This window comes from Saccostrea cucullata, unplaced genomic scaffold (genome assembly GCF_032062105.1).
Source record: "Saccostrea cucullata isolate Sc308-1 unplaced genomic scaffold, CSIRO_AGI_Scuc_v1 ctg5230, whole genome shotgun sequence".
Lineage (NCBI taxonomy): Eukaryota > Metazoa > Mollusca > Bivalvia > Ostreida > Ostreidae > Saccostrea > Saccostrea cuccullata.
Window position 1 is genome coordinate 15,691 of NW_026930515.1, and position 25,649 is coordinate 41,339.

General features: G+C 34.7%; 1 protein-coding gene across 1 annotated transcript; it reads left to right on the forward strand.

Annotated features, from left to right (window-relative positions):
- Window positions 1-1,019: 1,019 nt before the first annotated feature.
- LOC134228859 (uncharacterized) lies at window positions 1,020-24,188 on the forward strand (the record flags this gene model as incomplete). Its single annotated transcript, XM_062710552.1, has 21 exons — window positions 1,020-1,099; window positions 1,256-1,434; window positions 4,436-4,525; window positions 5,522-5,598; window positions 7,288-7,464; window positions 8,258-8,401; window positions 8,912-9,025; window positions 9,160-9,426; window positions 9,582-9,717; window positions 12,338-12,545; window positions 12,682-12,843; window positions 13,248-13,596; window positions 18,524-18,821; window positions 19,075-19,201; window positions 19,445-19,669; window positions 20,008-20,214; window positions 22,247-22,524; window positions 22,713-22,863; window positions 23,038-23,256; window positions 23,632-23,785; window positions 23,932-24,188. Coding segments are annotated over exons 2-21 (3,747 nt in total), but the record flags the coding sequence as incomplete, so codon positions are not given.
- Between the last annotated feature and the right edge of the window lie 1,461 nt (window positions 24,189-25,649).

The following is a 25,649-nucleotide window of genomic DNA, read 5'->3' on the forward strand; positions in this document are numbered from 1 at the left end:
TGATATTCGCATTCAATTCCTGACATATATATGTATAATGTAAACTCATCGTTGGATTTTATCAGATTTAATTTAAAGCCATATATGGCGTAACTGATCAAAAAAATATATGTTTGAAAAATACAAAATTAAGTAAGGAAATATAGTTGATACATTTAAATTAAAGCTTTTCATACAATTCTGAACACGGAGAACATCTCGTTTCATCTAATAATACGATTTTATCTTCTCTGTAATGTGTTATTTAAATCTTTTGTATTTTCTTCCGAGTCGGAAAAAAATCCGAGAATCCAAATTAAATTGTGATATCTTTATAACGCAATTGATTTAGATTTTGTAATTTACGGAAAAGTTCTATCTTTATATAAAGTAATGATAAAGATAATAAGTTACTATAATTTTAGTCCAATAATTTTCATTGTACATACGCCACATATGGCTTTAAGAAATTCAAGTCAATCAAGTAAATATATCAAGTTCATGATTGAGTTACGCAGAAAAAAAAATAATATTTAGTATTTATATACTCACGTAACAGATAAAACGATATAAATTCTATGATTTGTTTAGATTGGAAATTGTACCTTATTCGACGTCACGAAAAACAAAAGCATAAATCAATATTTTGGGGGAGGGATTTCATCAAAATTTAAAGATTTTTTTTACATTTGCAAATGCTTCCTTTACATATAATTTTTCAACATTCAATCAGTAAAGAATTTAATTTTATCAATATTAATATCAATATTAATGAAGAAGGAGTGCCACATATTGGACCGACATTTCGATGGGTCCATCTACTGATAAATTGTATGAGTTTATGGGGTAAACACCTACACGGTAAATTGGATAAGTTTGACCTGAATTTTAATGCCTTTCAAAAGTGTTTGACAGTTCAAATATCCATTCAAGCTATCCTGTTTATTTGGATTTATGGATGTTCATTTACATGAGAAATGATGCGGCACGATCATCGAACGCGACATTTCTTACAAAATTTAACACATTGTCAAGGACGTAAAAGAACGAACGTCCAGTGACAAAGACTTTAACGTTCTTGTTTTGGAGACTTATGGACAAAACGAAAGTGATTTTATCTGTACGTAAACAAAGCAAAATTTGGAACACAACAATGAATTGTCAACAAATCGGAAGCAATAATTAAAATATGTGTACAAAAAGGACATTTAAACCAAACGGGGCTCTGGGGGTTTAAAAAATTATATTACTATTAAAGGATGGCTTTTCCTTGCAGAAACAGGCTATTTTGGAGAGAAGAAAATACAGTTAAAAGAGTCAGCGAATTGTAAAAGATTTCAGACGGGAAATGTGCTGGGAGCCGAAAAAGGGGCTGTTTTTGTCGGCGATACTTTTGATTTATCCTTTGCAGATAAACTGTTTTTTTAATTTTGATATTTTTCTGAAGGAGGGAAAGTGAGTATTCTTTTAATATTTATTTCATACTTATATACGATAAAGGTAATATTAATGAAAAAATTATTCATTAAAAACATTTCGAGTTTTGAAATATATTCGCGTACAATCTACGTACTGAGTTACGACATTCCCAGCCTGATTAAGGAACAAATGCTGATTCTGAGCAGTTTTATAATTACCGGGTATGTAGACTTCACCATCTGAGAGGTTACGCCCCTGATAGAATGATTAGGCTGTCCCTGTAACAATTACGTTTCATCCGAATTTGACCAAGTTAGCGTTACGTGCTTTGAAGTTAGCATGTTTTAATATTTTAAAAATTACTTCAAATTTCGGAAACTTACTTTCCAAAAGTTTTAGATCTTTTTAAATCAAAATTCTAGATTCTAACAATCGATTTCTATTAGAAAATAAAATTACATAAAAAAAAAAACAACAAAAACAAAAAACAACACTTTTTTAAATATTTTACTTCAAATATCCAAAATATAATTTCCAATGACGATTGGAATATTAAGACTATGTCTGAATCATTTCAATATTCTGAATGTCTAATATCTCTTTGCTTGTCATAGAGCGTTTTTGACATACCGGTAGTTTTAAAATTCAAACCGGGTTTAGGATTTAATAAAATTATGGATATTTGAAGTAAAAAATCTAAAATCTTAAAATGTAAAGTTTGTTTTGGTTATTTAGAATTTGATTGTTTGAATCAAAAATTCTTAATTTCTAAAAATCTAGAATGTTATTAAAGCTAGAGTTAGTAAGATCTAGACGTTTTAAGTTAAGTTTTAAAATATCAAATGCGAAAATTGGCACTGCACTTTAGACTGTTACATGTATGCGTAAACTCCCTTAACAAACGATAGATCAAAATATCATAAGCTTAAATATCAAGATCGGGGATTTTTGGAGATGAATTTTGAATATTCATGTTTGAAGTCTAAAACATAGAAATTTCAACTACCTTGGAATTTTTTGGAATTTTGTAAGTTTAGTTTTTTTAAACCAAATTATTAATTTTCAATTAATATACGAAATCAGTTTGAGTTTTAGAAATCTTAACTAATGTATTAAATTCTAATTTCTGGTCGTCTTAAGCTAAAAGTTAGAACAAAAGAGGAGAGAGTCTCCCAAGTTAGGATAGCTTTATATGTTTATTCAGGAAAAGCATCGTTTCATAGGCCTCACTTAAGATTTAGATATTTCGGTTATGTCTTAGGCCCTCATAAGCATGAATGCAGGCTTATAATTGTTAAATTTTAAAGTACATGTAATATACCCCTTAACAATGTAAATAGACATATTGTTGGGAGAAAGATTGCGTCTATTTGACTGCCATTTAAAAAACGAGAGAAAATATTCAAAGCATATTTTGCTGAACAACAATTATTTGAGCTTTTTAATAAGATTTATTTGTCCTCCTTATTACTTTTATTTACTTAATAAATAAATAAGTAAAATTAATTAAAGTTCCCAACTTACACAGTGCTGTTCATGCCGAATTATTTAAAATAAAATTCAATGTTTTTCCTTTTCGACGGATAATTTTTTTTTCAACAATTTCAGTCGCTTTTTTTTAAATGTACAGACACCATGGATAAAAATTTTACCTCTTTGCAATGTCCAGTAGTGTTAGAGGGTTTGTTCCCATCTCGCCTTAACTGTAAAATTTAGCATTCCCATTTCGCCTTAGTAAGCTCTCAGGTGAATTAAGGTGATGAAGATGTAATATATTTAGCATAAAGTATTTTTTTGTATTACATGTGTTATTTCATTCACAGTATTTATAAATTCCCATTAATTTTTAAATTCAATCTAAAAAATTTTATCATTTAATTCTTATATCAACCTAGTAATAATATTTACAAATACTAAAATTCCCATTTCGCCTTAGTACTTTTTAACTTTTTCTTACCTGAATTTCACAATTAAGGCGAAATGGGAACACACCGTGTTAGAGCGCTGTAAACCATCTCACAAAACAAGAGCAAAGGCTTTATTTGATCAGCAATAATCATTCTGACGTATTTGATGCACTCCTGACCAGGAGCATGAAAGAAAAATTGGAAAGTAAAAATCAACCAGTACTTGTTCTCTTGTTTCAATCAGTGGAGTTGCGCTGTAATTACTCTTAATTTTCTAACAATTTTCTAGAGTGTTAGTTTAAATTCATAATAAATTTAAAGAAAACATAAAAGATTAAAAACACATCTGAATTGATAGAATTGAAAAAAAAGAAGGGGTTTGATAATAAAACTATCAATAATTAAGTACTAAATAAAATATCATTTTAAATTTAGGTATATTTCTCGGAATAAGTAGAAGTTAATTTTCTTCATCATGAAATTTGAATCTTAAGCCATCTTTCACACATAGTCGCCGTGTTACAACGCACTTTGAAAAATTACGCACTTTGAAAAAAATTTTCAAAGTGGGTTAAAATTGGGACCAAATTAACGCACTTTGAAAAAAATAAAATTTCTTTTCAAAGTGCGTTAATATCGTAACATCATATTAATGGAGATGACTGTGTTAGGAGTTGTCACCTCGGGTTCACGGAGTTCTCACTGCGCTGGCTGCGTTCGCAATACGCTCACAATGCGTTCTTCACCCATAGATATATATTCATAAGGAGTGTAACGCATATATTTATATACCTCCGTGTGACCTCATCAGCCTACTCAAATACCAAAAAATCAGCTCAATGTCTGCAAGTCATGCAAGTGTTTTAAAACAAAGAACGATAAAACTTATTTATTGTTTTCGGCGACAAAGTTTTTTTAAGTATCTTTTTGCTGGGAATCTTAATATTTGTTCATTAATTTCTCGATCTTATATATATGGTGATAACAACACTACACCATTGTTTTGATCTCGTTCCGGTATCCGCCCTTGGTGGTCTCTGCCCGCGCCCTGCAGACGGGGCTAATTCAGGGTCGAGATCAAAACAGCAGTGATGCTATAACATATTTCTCTTCTGTTTTCTTTATTTCAGCGCTAATGTTTGTAAGAAAACTTGGACAGAAAAGGAGAAGTATACGGTGAAATGTAGTTTTTGGAGTTGGGGCCGGTGTACCAAATACAGGTCTCTCTCTCTCTCTCTCTCTCTCTCTCTCTCAAGAGAATTTCAAGTTTTAACACCATAGTTTGGTTAAAGTAACAAAGGCGTCGGAAGCGGGGGGGGGGGGGGGGGGCTTAGCCCCCCAACTTTTTTGTAAAGATAGACTTAGTATAGGCATTGAACATTGCGGTGTAGGTTTACCCCCCCCCACACACACACACACACACACACACGCACTTTCCACAGACACCTTGCAGTATAGGTTATAAATGGGGAAAGTGGTTGGAAAAAAATTGGTACAAAAATTTCTCTTACTGTTTCTTTTGAAGACTTGCCTTTTTTAAATTCGGCCTCTTCAACAAACTCAAGACATGTATATTTCAGATGATTTTTCATGTTTTAGGTGGAAAAGGCAACGTTAACGTTGCGAGGATGTAAAACTCAGTACTGCTGTCAAGAAATATTGAACAGATTTTTGTCTTTCTGTGTAATAACTGGAATTTTCAAATAATTTAATAAATTTGAACAAGGTTGGATAAATCTCAGATTTCCATTAACAAGTATGCATAATTGCATTACTCTTTTTTTTAAAACTAGAACAGGATGTATTCATCTGTACCAAAATCAAAAGAAGGGAGAGGGCTAAAATAGGATTTGCCTGCTGCCCAACCCATAGGCGTCGGTATCGGGGGGGGGGGGGGTCATTGAACAAAGCGGCGGAGGTTTAAACCCCCCCCCCCTTTCCCCAGACACGTCGCAGTATAGCTTAAAAATGGGGAAAGTGGTAGTGTTTGGGAAAAAATAATATAAAACAAATTCTCTTACACTTAGCCCCCCCCCTTTCATTTTGCTTCCGACGCCAATGCGTAGCATAATTTTTTATTCATCTATTATATTATAAGGAATGTAACTTTCATTAAACCGGATCACTTACTCTTATTTTGTCTTGAAAAAAGCTTTATGAAAAAGATTTACATTAATTGATAAAAGAATTTTCATTATTAAATTTTGTTATTTTAGAACCGTTGATAAATTTGAACTGTACTGTTGTCCTGGATACAGAAGCCAACCGGATGATTATACATCCTGCAAATACGGTATCAGATTTCATACTTGAATCGTTTAATTTGATGCCATAAAACTCGAAAATATCTGTCATTCCTATGAATTACCAGAGTGAATATTTCTATAATTATATAATTTAAATAGTTCATCGCATTCATTTGTTAATAATTTAATTTAAGTAGTAACACGCCATTTGATTGGACAAAAGATTGAGTGCATAACATAAGTTGCTCACGTCACAGTGAGTTACGTAAAAATAACGCTAATTGAACAAGGCGTTTTTACACCTAGCTAAAACGTTCGTCATGTGACCAACCCGTTTTACATCCCAATTAAACTCAAAAAATGATAACTATTTTTTTTTTTAAAAAAACGTATTACTCCGCTTGACGTTACTTTTAAAATTAGCTGCAGATCTGTAGCTCTCCGAAAAAATAATTTGAGAGACCCGAGATAAGAATTTGGAAGAATTAATCCATACACAAGCGCAACTTTTTGTGCGCAATAAATATATATAATTTTTTCAATGGGTGGCACTGTAGCTCTCCGGTATCAATATATTTTTCGGAGAGCTACTGTTTTGCAGCTATTTTAAAATATCTGCTTAATTTGAAGCCATTTTTGGAGGGAAAATTTTCTTATTGTCTACACCTAAATTAAATCATAAGTAATGAAACTTATTTTCCAATAATTAACCTATTTTATACGATAATTATAACATACGAATTGTTTAACTTTTTTATATATATAAACCGCTTAAAAGGAGAATGTAGGCCAAAACTGGCCCCTTGTTTGAAGTAAAAAATCAGAACACTCGTAAAATTGTGATAACTTAAAATGAGGCTAGAAGGTGCAGAAGTATAGGACAGATTTTCCAAATTGCATCATTCTGATTGAAAGATACCCTAAATCAGGGGCCAAATAGGGTCTTTGTCTATCTTGTCCTTTTTTTGTCAAGTATATGTATATATTTTTAGTTTCCACACACAAAGCTTTAATAAAAAAAATCAATACAAAAAATGGGGATCAATATGCTACAGTGTATAAATTACCTAGCTTTATGCACTGAAATTTGTGTCTTAATAAAAAAAAATGTATCTTCGACGTTTCCCTTGAATCCAAATAAATCCTTGGACAACTTAAACTTTGAGTCTATTTTCAAAAAAAAAAGAAAAAAAGAAAAGAATCTTTAAAATTATGACTAAAAAAAGTTTCAAATTCCTTTGCATAATCAATCATTTGGCCTTTCTGTACTCACAAAATGTGATTTTGTTTTTTCTGGCTTTGAAAATTTAACAAGCAAGAATCATTTTAAACGTTTGCTGAATTTAAGAAGATTCATCAGTGTTATATGTTATATATTCGGAAAAGAAAGATTTTCTTACTGCAAAAACTTAAAAGCTTGATCTTAAATTATCGCTCGGAAATGAATTTTTTACACACAGACAGAATGCATGAGTTGACGACCTTGCCCTTTGACCTCAAAATAAATACGGGTCTACCGTATCCATATGCAATTGTATAAAATGTCACTGCAAAAGTTCAAAGACTTCTCGAGGAAACTAAAGTTTTAAAACAAAATTTATGAATTCATGAGCTTGACCTTTGAACTTTTCACCTTAAAATCAATATAGATTTTTCTTAGGCTTACGGGAGTTGTTGTGAAAAAAAATCAAAATGTTCGTCTATTGATTTATTCCTTCATTCTTTTTTTTTTACAGCAATTTGTGATGAAAAAACAGATTTCGATGGGACCGCCTGCACATTGCGTTACTCTGATGATGGAATTTTGAAGCGGAACCATCCACTGGTGCGTGACAGTGGGGGAAAGTGTTCCTCCCCGGAGAAGTGTACAAGTTGTAATGATGGCTTCTATGGAGACGGGCCTTATTGTAAAAGTAAGAGGCATTTAAAAATTGTAAAAATGTGTGTAATTATGACATTATGTGATATTTCTACCCAAATTAAATGAAATAAACTGAATACAACAGGAGAATTATAGAATATAAATAAAAAATATACAAGTAGATCTATACAAATAGAAATTTTACAATGCAAATGCTGATATGGAAAATAATTGAGAAAAAAATCGTAAATGGAAAAGATGAAGAAAATTTTATTTAGAGTCGGATTTTTACAACAAGTAACATAACCTCTGTAGAGCTTTTGGCCGACATAAAAGTTTTAATGATTGGATATTGCAAGGTGTGACATGCCATGAATTTGACACTTTTGGTACTTTTTCAAGCGCTTTTTTTATGAAAATAAATCGGGTTCGATATACCGATTCCGGTAGATTGTCGGCTGCGCCGAGAAGATGCTCGAAAACAAACGAAGAGTTTGGCTGAAATTTATTTTAGTTATAAAGTCAAAGTATGGTTGAACCTGTAAGAGAAGATGATTGTTTCTAAATCAATCCATTTTATATTTTCAGTTCTTAAATTTTTATTGAATCAGAAATTCTCATTATTCTGATTGTTACATTTTATATGCTGTTTATGCTACCCAGCGGGTTGTGAGCACTCGTCCAAAGGGATGTAATAGTCCGGTTTAGGACCATATATATATTATAATATCCGAATTGGGATGCATCTTTTTCTGCTTGTTCAATGTTGTGTTAATTAGGTTGAATCAGTGAATGGTTTTGAAACATATGCCTAAATGATTTGGTTGATTTTTTTTTCATTTCAGTTTGTCCTCCTATTGCAAATTGCAACCACCGCCGCTGTTCCTCCACCGGGGATAACATCTGTGTTTACTGTGAAGGGGAGGTGCTGGAGAGGGATTATTACAGGGCTTACACACCAGTCCCCAGTCAGAAAAAGAAATGTGAAAGTAAGATAAATATTGCAGTATTGGAATGCCTGGTGGCTTTATTTTAAAAGACAACTTCTACTGCAGTTTTAATACACTGTACTTTGTGTAGCTGATAAAATTCCTATGTCTGCTTATAGATTATAAAAGTAAGTTTTGTCATTGTGCTATAAGTACACAATGATATATGAATATCTTGGTAAGAGTAGTTGAGGAATACACTAAAGCATGAAAAAAAATAATTAAGGCATGAAAAGTCTTTGAATTAAAAAATATTCTGCTCTGGTCTCTTTTCACATTAAAAGATACATGGAAGTTTATTTATCAATTGAGCTTTAAAAAACTATATAAAAAAGTTAAATAGTCAGTGATTGATCCTTGATATCACTTTTTAAAGATTTCATTTTATTCACTGAAATTGTGATACATATTCTTTTTTTCTGCACAAATAGCAAATACCCTGGCAGAAACTCCACAATTTAATTTCCTACTGACTGTAAAGTATATAGAATAAGTTGTTGTTTATTTCAGAGGCCTGTTCCTGGAGATCAGATAGTACAAGGTGTTACCCAGGGACCTGTACTGATGGTCTGGCCTCCAAGTGTCAATGTTCCCCAGGCTTTGAGGGACAACACTGCGAAAAAAGTAGGCTATCAGCTTATTACAGTAAATGGTTACAGTCAGCACATTAAGTTATAATGAATTAGACTTATAATGAAGAAAAACTCAGAGATAAAGGCAAGCATAAATTACCACTGACTGTAGTATTTATTATACAGTTGTAACAGAGGCCTCAATCATGGAGAACGAGTGTAAATTAGAAGATCCGACAGGGAGTATCTTAGCAAACCCTGCCGATTTGAACGAGGGTCCTCCGCAGCCCACCCGCTGGACCAACAACGTAATCTGGGTCAGAGCGGTCACAAAATGGGACGCCCTGTTACAGCTCCCAGCAGCACCTCCAGACGTCTCTGGATTAGATCATTACGTCACCGACTTTAGATATGGAATTAAATTCGCATCTACTAAATTACGTCAATATAGGGGTAAGATTTTGTTGAGATTAATACAAAGTTTTGAAAACTTAGTGATATTTTATTTAGGGTATCTAAGAAATTTGTAATGTAGAGTATTTCTGACTCAATTAAATTTTCATGAAAAAATATCGTAAAATTTGGAATTCAATTAATTTCATTTGCAGGGGGAAGTAAAATAGCTGAGCTGATTCACATTTGTGAGGGTGTGTCAGAAAGAGCTCCAAAAACTTCATCATTTTCCTGTAAGAAAACATTTGACGATCTAGGACGCTCGCTACAGGGTTTAAAACACAATGATCAGTATGTTTAAGTTTTGTACTTTCATTCACAAGTTACTAGAAATATAGATTTCTTTATTCTTTGATTTCATATTTTAGCACCAATGGTGTATTCCTTCGTGTACTTCAGTGATTGGGAAGGGCTTGCGCCACGCGCCATAGTCGCATTGAAGTGAAAAATGGCGCATTAAATCAATCAATCATGGCGCCAAGGTGCGCATTTAATTTTTAGCGATGTTGTTTGGAAATATTTTGCGTACGACTTTCTTTCTTGTTTTTACTTTCGTTTTTGCGGTCAATTTAAAACAACAAATCTCATTGGTTGAAACCTGTCAAAAAGTACTTCCGGTTAAACGAAGCACTTACATGAGGTACAATAACTTCATTCATTTGTATGGTAGGGCTGTTCCCTTTCCAAAACTGTTGTAATTTAAACACAAAATTCGGGTCAGTTATATTCTAAGCAAGTGCTTTTAAATTTGCTGCATTTCATGCGTTGAAAATCGGATTCAGTTAATTAAAAACGTGTTTTCTCTCGTATTTGATATTTGTTTGTCACTTTGTTATTTCTTAAAACGGCCCTTCAGATTACATTGATGGGCCATTTATTTTCGAAATGGCCCATCAAAAATGTTGACAGTTGCGCCATAGTCCCATTGACCATTTTGGCCTTCCCGATCACTGGTACTTAGACCTATACTTGAGATATACATGTATTGAATTGAAAATTGTTTATAAATGCATGACGTACATTAAAAGTACTGCTTTTGAAAATATTTATATAAATAGTATTAGTATACATACAGTACATACCAGATACTAAAACTAACTTTTAAAGATTAGAGATGAAATACTGTATATGGGAATTACATGTACTTTTATGTATTTGTCTTAATGCAAGTCACATGAATATGTTAGGTCAAAGCTATTTTTTTTTTAAAAATTTAAAAGCTTGTAAGGGTGAAACGTTTACTGAATTTTGTAAACATTTGCAGCAGTAAACGAAACGGTACCGTTTAAACGGTAGAAATTTATGTGTTGAATTTTTATGGCTACTTACTCATCAACACTTATTTAATAAACCGTTCTTTCACTATAATGTAAGTATGAGTTGTCAGTACTGTTTATTTGTTGGTTTTTATGACGAAAGAGTAGGAAGTCATTCTCTATCCAGAGTTGTCGTTCCCGCTACGCTCCCACATATACATACACATGAGTAGGAAGTGTCAAAAACTTAAACAAGATAGTACATGTAATATAAAAATATAATACGATAACATTGAGGGTTCCGGTTTACGTTCAATTTTTCAAAACTCTATATTCAACATTATACCGTTATAAGTATGAAACTTTTTATTTTCTTATCAATAAAAAGCAACAACAAAGCTTATTTATTTTAGAACGTACTTGGAAAAATAAAATAATACATCGCTGGTTTTCACTACTCGGAAATCGGAATTAAATATGTTAAACCATATTGGTTTTTAGATAGTTTTGTTTAATATTACGTTTCCGGAATCGATTATAACAGGGGAAAAAATGTAACAGACACAGAGTTGTTTTCTTTGGTAAATATGAAATAAAACAACTTGTTTGGATGAAAGGTTTTTTTTTATGATATACATTGATATTGACCTTCGTGTAAACGTTTACTCAATTTGTAAACGTTTAGAGCATTTAATCGAAACGTCGCCGTTTACACGTGTAATCGTTTCACCCTTAAAAGCTTGTTCTTTTCTCAACACATAATGATAATAGAAAACATCATATGGGGTTATTTCTCAAATTATTGCCGTTTAATTCATCATCTCAAGTCTCACTATAATGCCATGTTTTTAAGGTCATCTGGTCACTCGGACTACCTTTTGCTGTCAGTTTTCTTCCTTCCTTGCGTTGTGTGTTTATATTTCAACATTTTCAGTTTCTTCTCTGCAATTGATCAACCAATTTTGCCAAAGAGTACAGGAGTATTTATGACTGTAGGGGAGCAAAAATGTTGAATTTCATGATCTCCCTCCCCTAACAATCAAAATGAGTGCAATTGTTTAAAATCTTCTTTTACTCTTGAACACCAAGCATTCAAACTCTTGACATGATTGTAATGAGCAAAGAGCTCTCTACAAAAACTGTATAATTCATGGCCCCAGGATCAGGGGTTCTCAAGTTAGGATGTGGCTTTTAAGATCATGCATATATTAAAAATGCTTAAATTCTTTTGAAATCTTACCTCCCCAGTGTATAAAGCAGATAAACTAGGTACATGGGTACATGATCAAAGGTGTCTTTTACAGCATTGTGAAATTAGTGGGCCCAGGGTTGGTAGGGGAGGGGGGTCTGCAGGAGGGGGGCTCTCTTGACTATATAATTTATATTATCTAAAGTGCATTTATTATTTCTTTGAAAATCTTCTCTGCTCTTAGGTCTTAGGTCTTTGGCAGATAAACCAAGTTTATTGTACTGATGTTTAGTTCACATTGGGATATATGCAGTCACAAATAAGAGAAAGTACAGGCAAATGCTGATCAACTTTAAGATTTGTACTGTTGAATTAATATTTTGTCCAATAATAATCTATGAACCTTAAACTTTTAACCATCAGTACATGCAGATTATAAAATAATAATGTGTATAAACTTTTACAGGTTAATATTCTATCTCCAAGCCACAACAGGAGGTTACATAAAAGTGAAAAACCGAGAGGCTAATAATAGGATAGATTACCATCCCTTAGTGGGCAAGACAACAGAAAGAGAGTTTAAATACCACTGGGACTTGGAGAAGCCTTATCATAATTTAGTTAAAGGTGTTGATAATCCACCATTCCTAAGTGTTCCAGATTTAACAGAAAATGTGAGTGATGCACATGATTATATGTACATGAATCAGATTTTATTTCAAAAATTACTTCTGTACCACTGACTTCAGCCATCTGCAGTGGTTAGAAAGTAAGAAAACACAGTTTGTTAGTTGTATAATTTTTTTTCAGCCAACAGTTGACATGATGTGGGGAGGCTGGTTAGATGATTTGTCAGGGCTGGAGAAGTACCAGTATGAAGTGTATGAGCTTGGGCATGATGGGAAACTGTTAGGAGAGAAGCAGGGAAAGATAATCAAAATGCCAACTGATATAGCGCTTAATGCTACAGGGGTAAGGGCATAATGACTGTGTATCAAACCAATAAATTCAATAAAATACAAAATTTATACCCTGCCCAAGCTAGAAAAGTGATTGAATGTGGGCGTACATTTGTCATACTTAGGGGTAGCCATTTCTTATCTTCAATTCCTCCTTTACCAGCCAATAAAAATTAAGGATACCTTTACAGTAACTTCAGTACATAATCCTGTTGTGACCTTCGGGGTTCAAAACCCAGTCTGGCAAACACCTCTCCCTGCCTTTTTTATTTGCACCCAACAACAAAGTCTAATAGTGGTTAAGAGAAGTCTAACTGGTTAGATAATTTGGACAGATAACACCCCTTGTATGGCTATCCTAATTTTCCCCCCAGGGAGATACACGCGGTTTTGAAGTTTATTCAAATTATATTTCAGGAATCCTTTGACTTGCCAGCACCAGGAATGTACTCTATTCATTTCTCAGCATTTGACAAAGCAGGGAACCACAAAACTGGAAGAAAAGTCCTACTCTATGACAACATTTCTAAAGTTACCACGAACCCTACAAAGGTCACAAGGGTCACCACAGCTACCATGGAAACAAATTATGTATGGGTTACCAAGGATACCAGTTATGTGGATGTGATGTGGAAGGACAGATTTCGTAATTATCGCCATGAGGACAAGCGATGGCTTAACAGAGTGGCACCAGCTACAGCAGTGGAATCAAAATACGATGATCATTATGGAGAAAGACAAAGCAAGGAGATTGCAAATGTTCATGGTATGTTTGTTCCCTCTTTAAGATCTGGTAAACTACCATTATGCCTCATCTTGGTCTACTACTTGTAATTTGGTACACAAAAAAAGTATCTGTACAAAAATACATAATTCTATATGATTGTTTTTAATTTTGGTTAACTATGTTGCTGTGGTTACTAAAAATAAAAAATTCTTAAAATTCTTTCAAGTTCCTTCTCCTCCAATAACTAATTACACAAGTACACTAAGATACATAATTCTTTTTATTTGTTTTCTAAATTTCGATGAATGTTGTTGCCATGGTTATTTAAATTAAGATAATACTTCTCTGAAATTTTCACAAAATGCTTTTCATAAATAAATACAGTTTTTGTCCTATTGCAATTAAACTCAATTTTAAAAGAATAGACTAAACCAAAGATCATTATTTTTTTTTATTTGCTATTGCCATATTTTTAGGTCACCTGAGTAAACTGAGGTGACCTATTGCTTTCCGTATTCGTCCGTCGTCGTTAGTCCTGCATTAACATTTGAACATTTTCAGCTTCTTCTCTGAAACCACTGAAACAATTTCAACCAATTTTGGCATATAGCATCTATGGGTGAAGGGGAACAAAAATTATGAATTTCATGGTCCCTGCCCCCCTAGGGACTGGGGGGGGGGCAAAACCACTAAAATGAGTGCAATCTTTAAAAATCTTCTTCTTTACTCCTGGACATCAATCACTCAAACTGTTGGCATGATTGTTATCAGCATTGAGTCCTCTACCAAAATTTTGAAATTCATGACCCCAGGGTCAGGGGTTCTAGTGCTAGGGCGGGGCTATATTGATTATATAGTGAAAAATGCATTAATTCTTTGAAAATCTTTTTCTCTGCTCCTGGGTATCAAATAAACTAGCTAAGTACATAGTTATGATGAGCAAGAGTGCTTCTTTTAAAATTATGAATTTAATGGCCCCAGGGTCAGGGGTTCTGGTGTTACGGCAGGGCTCTATTGATTATAAAGTGAAAATGCATTAATTCTTTGAAAATCTTCTTCTCTGCTCCTGGGTATTAAATAAACTAACTAAGAACATAGCTGTGATGGGCAAGAGTGCCTCTACCAAAATTGTGAATTTCATGGCCCCAGGGTCAGGGGTAATGGTGTTAGGGCTGGGCTCTATTGATTAAAAAGTGAAAATGCATTCATTCTTTGAAAATCTTCTCTGCTCCTGGGTATTGAATAAACTGACTAAGTACAAAGATATGATGGACAGGAGTGCTTCTTCCAAAATTGTGAATTTTATGACCCCAGTCAGGGATTTTTGTGTTAGGGTTGGGCTCTATTGATTATATAGTAAAAAGGCATTAATTCTTTGAAAATTTTCTTCTCTGCTCCTGGGTAATAAACTAACTAAGTACATAGCTATGATGGGCAAGAATGCCTCTCCCAAAATTATGAATTTAATGGCCCCAGGGTCAGGGGTACTGGTGTTAGGGTTGGGCTCTATTGATTAAATAGTGAAAATGCATTAATTCTTTGAAAATCTTCTTCTCTGCTCCTGGGTATTGAATAAACTAACTAAGTTCAAAGGTATGATGGGCAGGAGTGCCTCTTCCAAAATTGTGAATTTTATGGCCCCAGGGTCAGGGATTTTTGTGTTAGGGTGGGGCTCTATTGATTATATAGTGAATACGCATTAATTCTTTGAAAATTTTCCTCTCTGCTCCTGGGTATTAAATAAACTAACTAAGTACAAAGTTATGATGGACAAGAGGCATCTTTTAAAATTTTGAATTTCTTGGCCCCAGGGTCAGGGGTTCTGGTGTTAGGGCGGGGGTCTATTGATTATATAGTGAAAATACATTAAATCTTTGAAAGTCTTCTTCTGTACTCCTGGGCATTAAATAAACTAAGTACATAGTTATGATGGGCAAGAGTGCCTCTTACAAAATTGTGAATTTTATGGCCCCAGGGTAGGGGGTCCTGGTTTAGGGCAGGATTCTGTTGATTATATAGTGAAATATATTCTTTGAAAGTCTTCACTGCTCCTAGGTATTAAATAAACTATGTAAGTACAAAGTTATGATGGGCAAGAGTGCCTATTACAGTATTGTGAAAAACATGGCCCCAGGGTCAGAGGTTCTGGTGTTGGGGGTGGGGGGGTGGGTGGGGAGGAGGCTCTATTGATTATATACTGAAAATACATTAAATCTTTGAAAATTTTCTTCTCTGCTCCCCCTGGGTGTTAAGCAGGTGAACTTCCTATATAGTTATGATGAGCAAGGGCCCTTTCTCCAGAATTGTGAATTTCAAGTCCCCAGGGTCAGGGGTACCAGGGGGAGGGGCTCTACTTATATACTGAAAATGAATTAATTGTTTGAAATCTGCTCCTTTGTATTAATCAAACATTATTAGGTCACCTGAGAAAACTCAGGTGACCTATTGCTATCTGTTTTTGTCCGTCGTCGTTCGTCGTGCGTGAACATTTAAACATTTTCAGCTTCTTCTCTGAAACCACTGAACTAATTTCAACCAAACTTGGCATATAGCATCTGTGGGTAAAGGGGAACAAAAATTTTGAATTTCATGATCCCTGCCCCCCTGGGGCCTGGGGGGCGGGGCCAAAACCACTAAAATTAGTGCAATCTTTAAAAATCTTCTTCTTTACTCCTGGACATCAAGCAGTCAAACTGCTGGTATGATTATAATCAGCACTGAGTCCTCTACCAAAATGGTGAAATTCATGGCCCCAGGGTCAGGGGTTCTGGTGTTAGGGCGGGGCTCTATTGATTATATAGTGAAAATGCATTAATTCTTTGAAAATCTTCTCCTCTGCTCCTGGGTATTAGATAAACTAAGTACATAGTTATGATGAGCAAGAGTGCCTCTACCAAAATTGTGAAATTTTTGGCCCCAGGGTCAGGGGTTCTGGTGTTAGGGCGGGGCTCTATTGATTATATAGTGAAAATGCATTAAATCTATGAAAATCTTCTTCTCTACTCCTAGTTATTAGATAAACTAACTATGTACATAGTTATGATGAGCAAGAGTGTCTCTACCAAAATTGTTAATTTTATGGCCCCAGGGTCAGGGGTTCTGGTGTTAAGGCGGGGCTCTATTGATTATAAAGTGAAAATGCATTAAATCTTTGAAAATCTTCTTCTCTACTCCTAGGTATTAAATAAACTTATTAAGTACATAGTTATGATGAGCAAGAGCGCCTCTACCAAAATTGTGAATTTTATGGCCCCAGGATCAGGGGTTCTGGTGTTAAGGCTGGGCTGTATTGATTATATAGTGAATACGCATTTATTCTTAGAAAATCTTATTCTCTGCTTCTGGGTATCAAATAAATCAGCTAAGTAAATAGTTATGATGAACAAGAGTGCCTCTTCCAAAATTTTGAATTTTATGGCCCCAGGGTCAGGGGTTCTGGTGTTAGGGCGGGGCTATATTGATTATATAGTGAAAATGCATTATTTCTTTGAAAATCTTCTCTGCTCCTAGGTATTGAATAAACTAACTAAGTACCTAGTTATGAAGAGCAAGGATGCTTCTACCAAAATTGTGAATTTTATGGCCCAGGGGTCAGGGGTTATGGTGTTAGGGCGCGGCTCTATAATGATTATATAGTGAAAATACATTACATCTATGAAAATCTTTTTCTCTACTCCTGGGTAATAAGACCTACCTATATTAAGTTATGATGTGCAAAGGCTCTTCTTTCAGAATTGTGAACTTCAAGGCCCCTGGGTTAGGGATACCAAAGAGGGGGGCCTCGATCTACTTATATACTGAAAGTGAATTGTTTGAAATCTGCTCCTTGGTATCAATCAAACATTTTTGATAAGCAAGTGTGCCTTTTCAAAAATTGTGCAATGTGTAGACCTAGGGTCAGGGATTGATGTGTGGTAGGGGCACTTCCGATTATTGCTGATTATTACTAATTAGTTGAAATGCATTTTTTATTCCCTACCCTGCTTATGGGTATTAAGTAAACAAACTAAACAATTGTTAAGTGCATAGTTTTGATTAACAGTGGTGCCTCTTTCAAAATTGTGAATGCCATAGCATTTAGCTTAAAACATAAACCAAATTCAATCATTTGAAAGTTGTTGCATGATGCTCTGGTGACCTATAAGGCCCATGGGCCTCTTGTTTTTTGATAAGCAAGGGTGCCTTTTTAAAAATTGTGCAATGTGTGGACCTAGGGTCAAGGGTTTATGTCACAGTGTTAGGGGCACTACTGATTATTGCTGAATATTACTGATTAGTTGAAATGCATTTTTGTTCCCCTACCCTGCCTATGGGTATTAAGTAACCAAACTAAGCAATTGCTAAGTATATAATTGTGCAATGTGTGGACCTAGGGTCAAGGGTTTATGTCAAAGTGTTAGGGGCACTACTGTTTATTGCTGAATATTACTGATTAGTTGAAATGCATTTTTGTTCCCCTACCCTGCCTATGGGTATTAAGTAACCAAACTAAGCAATTGCTAAGTGTATAAGTCTGACTTTATGATGAGCAATGGTGCCTCTTTCAAAATTGTGAATGTCATAGCATCTAGCTCAAAACATGAAGCAAATTCATCACTTGAAAGTTGTTGCATGATGCTCAGGTGACCTATAAGGCCCATGGGCCTCTTGTTAGTCTACTAGTATGTGCTACCCTTGTTTATCAATAAAGTAAAAACCAGTAGAGCTACAGTCTTATCAGAGGCTTTTGGTTTGCCATGAACTCGAAGAACATAAGTTGGTGATGAATAAATTTTACATTGTCCCATATATTGCATTGTTATTCCTTGACATGTCTAATTTACCAGTTAGTTGGAAAAAATGTCTTTCTGCATGTTCATTTTAATTAAGCTTAAGATTTTTTGTATTTAGTCTGAATTAGGGATTTTCATATTGTAAATTAAAACATCAGAAAGCACTACTGCTATTTGGATTTTATCTTTTTCAGCATTGGTGGATTTCAAAGTGGCATATAATGTTACTGATTCAACTAGTACTGTGGACTCCCAAGTTTTCACATCAGTGTCCTCTATATTTAGACAAGGTGATCAGCTTAATTTACCGTGGACAGATGGTAACAAGTTAGAGGTGACGGTGCGAGCAATAGACGTGCTGGGTAAATATTTAGATGAATCAGTCACGGTTTACAGGGATGCGTCGCCGCCTCACATCGAGGATTTGTGGCTGACGCGTGGAGATAGATTGAATGTCAGTGTTCATAGAATCGAAGACTTTAGGGAAATGACGTAAGAATATGTCACTAGTAATAAATTGGTTTCAGAATTAACTTTAAGGTTAAATTCAAACAAAGTTAAAATTTCATTTCTTTGCTAGAACATTAGATTTATTCAATATAAATGTTAAACAAGTTTTTTTTGTAAATTTGTTAACATTTTAATCTTTAGAATCCGTGTAATACCTGTACTCAGGACTGAGTTTAAAAACACTTTTAGTGAATAAAATTTTATTTCTATGAACTTTTCAAAAATATGTTTAAAGGATAGAGTGGATTGCATATGACCATCACAGTGGGCTGAACAACATTGCCTGGAGATTGTTTGATAATGTCACAGGGATAGATGTACTGCACGGGCAGGAGGATATCCCAGCTCAAGGAATGGCCAATGTATGCAGTGCTTGTTTATCTCTTAGAGCGAATTAAAAATTCTTATGTTTTAAAATGCTTTTAAAAGAAGTAACAACCAACGATCATTGTAAACCGCATATTTGAAACTTACTAATTGCATGTTCCATTAGTCAACATTAATTTTTGAATGAGAGACTTCTCGTAATTATCTTACATTCTTTTGGCTAGGAAGTGTTAATGAATGAAATGCCTCATATATTTCTCTTGTTTTTTAATTTTTAGGACACACAAGATTGTGAATCAAAATATGGAAGCTATGCTAGAGGTGCTAACTGTTACGAAACTCCATTCTGGGGAGCCTACCACAAACATTTTCAGGTGAAACCAATAATTGCATCAAACGGAGGACTGATAGACGGAAAACATAAAGGTGTGCATGATTCTGATTATTACCTGGAGGTGACCGCCACTAACAAGGCCAAACTGACCACCATACTGTCCAAGAAGGTAGGGCATCTGATGGAAATATAGGTCAAGGTCAAGGGCCACTCTTTCTGTAGATTGATAATGCTTATACATGTACAATATTAACTGATTATAATTAAGGTGACACTTATTATACAGTGACACTTGTCTATGCTGAATGTTGTGTATTCAAGAATCCTGCCTAAAATGATTTAAATTTTAGATCCATTTCAGTTAATTCATTTGTTTAAAAGTTGTCATATCTGGAATGTTGTTCAGTTTCTTGAGAACCAAGTGTTATAATGTACTATATTTAATTGGGACTTTGTATTTTCCTTTTTTTTATTCTTTGCTGTACTCTATGCATATTTTGCCTTCAGATAACAATAGACACTTCCCCTCCCCACACTGGGGTGGTGGAGGATGGGATACCAGGAGGGGGTGAGGTGGACTACCAGCAGAGTAAGACCCTGACCGCCCACTGGGAGGGCTTCTTTGACAGGGAGAGTGGGGTGCTCTTCTACCAGTATGGATACGACAACAAAACTCTCACTGCCTCAGACTTTTCTCTGGAGGCTAGTGGAAATGTGAGTAATTCACCCGAACATGTGTCTTCAAATATAACATTTTACGACATTTGAGAATATATTAAGAAATCAGGTTACTTATTGATGCATCTGTACATGAGTTTTAATGATTTTTTTCTCGAAATAATAAGGACCCGAATCAATGCAATGTATACTTTTTTTTAGCTCACCTGAGCCGAAGGCTCAAGTGAGCTTTTCTGATCAAAATTTGTCTGTCGTCGTTATCGTCGGCGTCGGCGTAAACTTTTCACATTTTCATCTTCTTCTCAAGAACCACTGGGCCAATTTCAATCAAACTTGCCACAAAGTATCCTTAGGTGAAGGGGATTCAAGTTTGTTAAAATGAAGGGCCACGCCCACTTCCAAGGGGAGATAATTATGAATTAGAGAAAAATTAATGGCATTTTTAAAAAATCTTCTTCTCAAGAACCACTGGGCCAAAAAAGATGAAACTCATGTGGAATCATCCTCAGGTAGTGTAGATTCAAGTTTATACAAATCATGACCCCAGGGGCTAGGGTGGGGCCAAAATGGCCGACCAAAGTTTTACATAGGATTATATAGGAAAAATCTTTAAAAATCTTCTTCTCAAGAACCACTTGGCCAAGAGAGATGAAACTCATGTGAAAGCATCCTCAGGTAGTGTAGATTCAAGTTTGTTCAAATCATGACCCTTCGGGTCTAGGGTAGGTCCAAAATGGCCGACCAAAGTTTTACATAGGAATATATTGGAAAAATCTTTAAAAATCTTCTTCTCAAGAACCACTGGACCAGGAAAGATGAAACTCATGTAGAATCATCCTCAGGTAGTGTTGATTCAAGTTTGTTCAAATCATGATCCCCTGGGCTAGGGTGGGGCCAAAATGGCCGATCAAAGTTTTACATAGGAATATATATTAGGAAAAATCTTTAAAAATCTTCTTCTGAAGAATCACTTGGCCAAGAGAGATGAAACTCATGTGAAAGCATCCTCAGGTAGTGTAGATTCAAGTTTGTTCAAATCATGACCCTCCGGATCTAGTGGGGCCAGAATGGCCGACCAAAGTTTTACATAGGAATATATAGGAAAAATCTTTAAAAATCTTCTTCTCAAGAACCTCTGGACCAGGAAAGATGAAACTCATGTAGAATCATCCTCAGGTAGTGTTGATTCAAGTTTGTTCAAATCATGACCCACTGGGCTAGGGTGGGGCCAAAATGGCCGATCAAAGTTTTACATAGGAATATATATTTTAATAAGGAAAAATCTTTAAAAATCTTCTTCTGAAGAACCACTTGGCCAAGAGAGATGAAACTCATGTGAAAGCATCCTCAGGTAGTGTAGATTCAAGTTTGTTCAAATCATGACTCTCCGGGGCTAGGGTGGGGCCAAACTGGCTAACCAAACTTTTACATAGGAATTTATAGGAAAAGATTTAAATCTTTAAAAATCTTTTTCTCAAGAACCTCTGGACCAGGAAAGATGAAACTCATGTAGAATCATCCTCAGATAGTGTAGATTCAAGTTTGTTCAAATCATGACCCCCCAGGGCGAGGATAGGGACAAAATGGCCGATCAAAGTTTTACATAGGAATATATATTAGGAAAAATCTTTAAAAATCTTCTTCTGAAGAACCTCTGGACCAGGAAAGATGAAACTCATGTGGAATCATCCTCAGGTAGTGTAGATTCAAGTTTGTTCAAATCATGACCCCTGGGTGTAGGTTGGGGCCAAAAAAGTTTTGTATAGGGATAGATAGGGAAACCTTTTAAAATCTTCTTTTCAAGTACTTCAAAGCCATGATTAGTTATATTTATAAGGAATCATTCTCAGGTAGTGTAGATTCTAGTTTGTTCAAATCATGACCTTAAAATTCAAGCCTCCCCCCCCCCCCCCCCCAACTTCAGTAAACTTTAAGTTCAGATCTGATATGTGCTTTTTCCTAGCCGATGTTCTCAGGTGAGCGCTGTGGCCCCTGGGCCTCTTGTTTCAATTATATTCTATGCATGCACATCCATTCTATGATTAAAAAAATTAAATGAATGTCTCAGGGAAAGATTTTTGAGACCTACTCGATGCATGCCACCCACACTGTGACTACAGAGGGACTGTATTATGTCTGTGTAGTGGCTTATAACCGCGCTTTAGAGCCCTCAGAGCCTGTGTGTTCAGACGGAGTGATGGTTACTACAGCAGTGCCATCTGTACAGGAAGTGGACATAGAGGGAGCCACAACCACTGGGGGACTTGTTACAGACGGAAAAGACTTCTGGATTGTTAGCAGTAACAGATTCCGCAGGCTAATCAAAGATCCCACACCAGATTGCACGTAAGTCAGTCGTTAGTAAATCTGAGGTATTAAACTTTTCCAGTGCAAACTAGTTTTATGTGGCTTCAATTCAAAATTAATCGAAAATAGATGCTGATATATAATAAAAACTTCACATTTAAAAAATATGATAAGTTCATTAATGGCTCTTGAAAATAACATTGTTTTTATGTAACTTTTCTTTAAAGTTCCAAAGCTACAGTTTTATCTGACCTTGACCTTTTACCTGCTGAGCACCATGACAACGGTACATTTGTGACAGTAAATGGCAGTGTGTTTTGTGCTAACTCAACAGGATCACCTGCTAAACTGAGTCCCACGTTATCTAAATCATCACGGGTAAGAGGCACAGATGCATAGTACAGATTTTAATTGATTTTATTGTTTGGAAAAATAAATTTGGAGTTAAGTAATCAATGAATTTTTCTTAACAAAGAAAAGTTTTAGTTAATTATAGGAGTGTAAATTTGAAATAATAATGCTTTTATTTAATTTGTTTAAAATTCTGTATAGCTGATTTTGAGATGGCTACCAGTTGCTAACCCTGGAAGTGTCCATGACTATGAAGTGGGATTTTCCTCGACAGCTGGGAGTCCTGCCCCTGACATCATGGCCTTCAGAAGTACCAAACAGCACCCTCACATTCACGTGTACCACACTGATGTACCTGATGGGTCAGAGTTTTACATCATCATCAAAACTATCAGCAAAGCCAGTGTGGAGGGAACTCAGGTGTGAACCAACATTAATTTTTCCTGTGTTTCTGTATCAATGCAAGTTTTTACCACTTAGTATGTACCATACAAAACAGATCAAATGCATGGACTACTTCATTAGTTTTTAGCTTATATGTCAATGAGCAAAAGATTTGAGTGAGTTTAACTCAGATACATGTATTTCATTTGATTAAAAGTCTTCCACTTGCAATGTACTGAAAGTACATTGGACAACAAATGAAGTATTTACTTTGGAAGCATTTTAATTTGTGGGGTCATGCAATGGTCATGGATAAGCAAAATGTTGTTGGTTTGTGCAGATATATGCTGCTAAGATAAAATTTGTGATGGAGTGTATTTACATGTATATAATTATGTATTTTTTCCTCAGTCCATTGGTCCCTGTTTTATGGACACCACACCTCCCTTGTTTACAGGACCTATCAGTGTCACTCACTCAAATGGATTCCTTATTGCATCATGGGGAGCTGGTGCTTTTGCTGATGCCCAGGAGCCAAATCAACTGAAGCTAGAATTTGCTATTGGTATGAGTATGTTGTAACATTTACTGTTATATATTACAGAGCTGTAATGCAGTTTTCATGAAGTGCTTTTGCAATTCATTGATTGATTTTTAGAATGTTGAAACTTAAGTGTAAATTGGAGAATTTGTTTTCTTGTCAATGAACAGGACACATGCCGAGACAAACAGATATACAGTCCTACATTCCACTACAGAGTGGTGGATCTTGTGTGGTGGGAAACCCTCCGACCTGTACAGCCATTGGTGTATCTGATACAGAGTGGAGACTTCATGGCCATCAGAAGTACTACATCACTGTCAAGGCAGAGAACTCAGCTGGACTCTCAACATATGCTGTAGCTGATCCTTATGTTCATGATGTACAGCTGACTACCAAGGGAGTGGTGTTTGATATCCAGGCATCTGTAAGTTTCCTGATTTGGAAAACTTAACTTAAGCCTGGGTCAATCAGACTTCTATGAAAGTGATGTTTAAATTTCCTTTATTTCTTTAAGGGGGCTCTCTACACCTATAAAGTATAACTGATTTTTGTTGCATGCATTTGTTTCTAATAATAGGCCCCATATCCGATAAAATAAGGTTCCAAAGTACTTCAATTTATTTCTTAGAAATATTTGAAATATTTTATTTATTTTGTAAAAATCCCTCCTATCTATATTTTTAAAAGCCCAGTGCTTTAAATTTCTGTTCAAAGTTTAGTGTTATAAAATATTGAAATAATAACCAACAAAGATAAAAATAAAATCAACATAATTTTTATCTAAATTTACAAAAATATATAGACAAAAGAAAAACTAAAACAGCATTTTCTTGAGAATAGCTGGTTGGATTCTCTTCAATATCTGAAAAGATATATAATATCAAAGGGTAAAAACAATGAAAAAAAGAAATTGAAAAAAATTGAAAAACTGTCAAAAAGTTATAAACATCACAAAAATTCAGGTGTGAGAGATCCGCTTTAAGAGTGGACTCAAATATCTTGGTACCGTTTTTTTTTTAATATAAACTTCAAATAAACTCTACTTGCACAAGTATTAAACAAATGTCACGCAAGGACATTGAAAAAAGTTCGTATTGTACATGTATTGTTTTTCAATTAGTTTAAGCGAAAATCATCGTGTTTCCAGACAATGACAAAGACATGTATTTAGTGAATTCATGGTATTGAGAAAGGTAGATTTACTTACCGTTTTTATCCAAGTTGCATGTGTTATTCAGTGCTATATAACAAAACAAGTTAAGATGGTAAATGGCCAAAAGCGGTAAAAGAAATTCCTATAACCAAATGCACATTTTGTCTAAAACCTGCACGTTTCCCATACTTGTAAACAGCTGACAATCAATGGTGATCAAACGTTTGGGTCATGCGAAATTTCACCGGGTATAACCATTCATTCGGGAGTATACAAATCGAGAACAGAGTATCCTTTAGTCAATGGGAAGATAATACATATGTCTTATCTTATCAAATTTGCATTTTTTGGGGGATATACTTTGCTGAAAAGCATATATGCTTATTGGAGAAATAAATTTCTGAGTGTATGGCGTTTTGACACGTAATGATGAATTAGCATATGGACAAGCCATGTTTTATATCATTTTTTCTCATTTAAAAATCTTATTCTAGTAAGTTTGTAAATGTATTATTTAATAATTAAATAAGTAGAAATTGAATAAATTGACAAACAATTCATTTTTAAAGAAAGGATACGTATTGGACAATACACTGTATTAATTGATGTGATATAATGTATATTCCATCCACAATATCGCATGTTTTGTTATACTCAGTGATTTATCGGTGTTAAGTGAATTTGAATCTGATCATTTGGGATCAAAATGGCGTTTTTACGGAAGTACGCCAT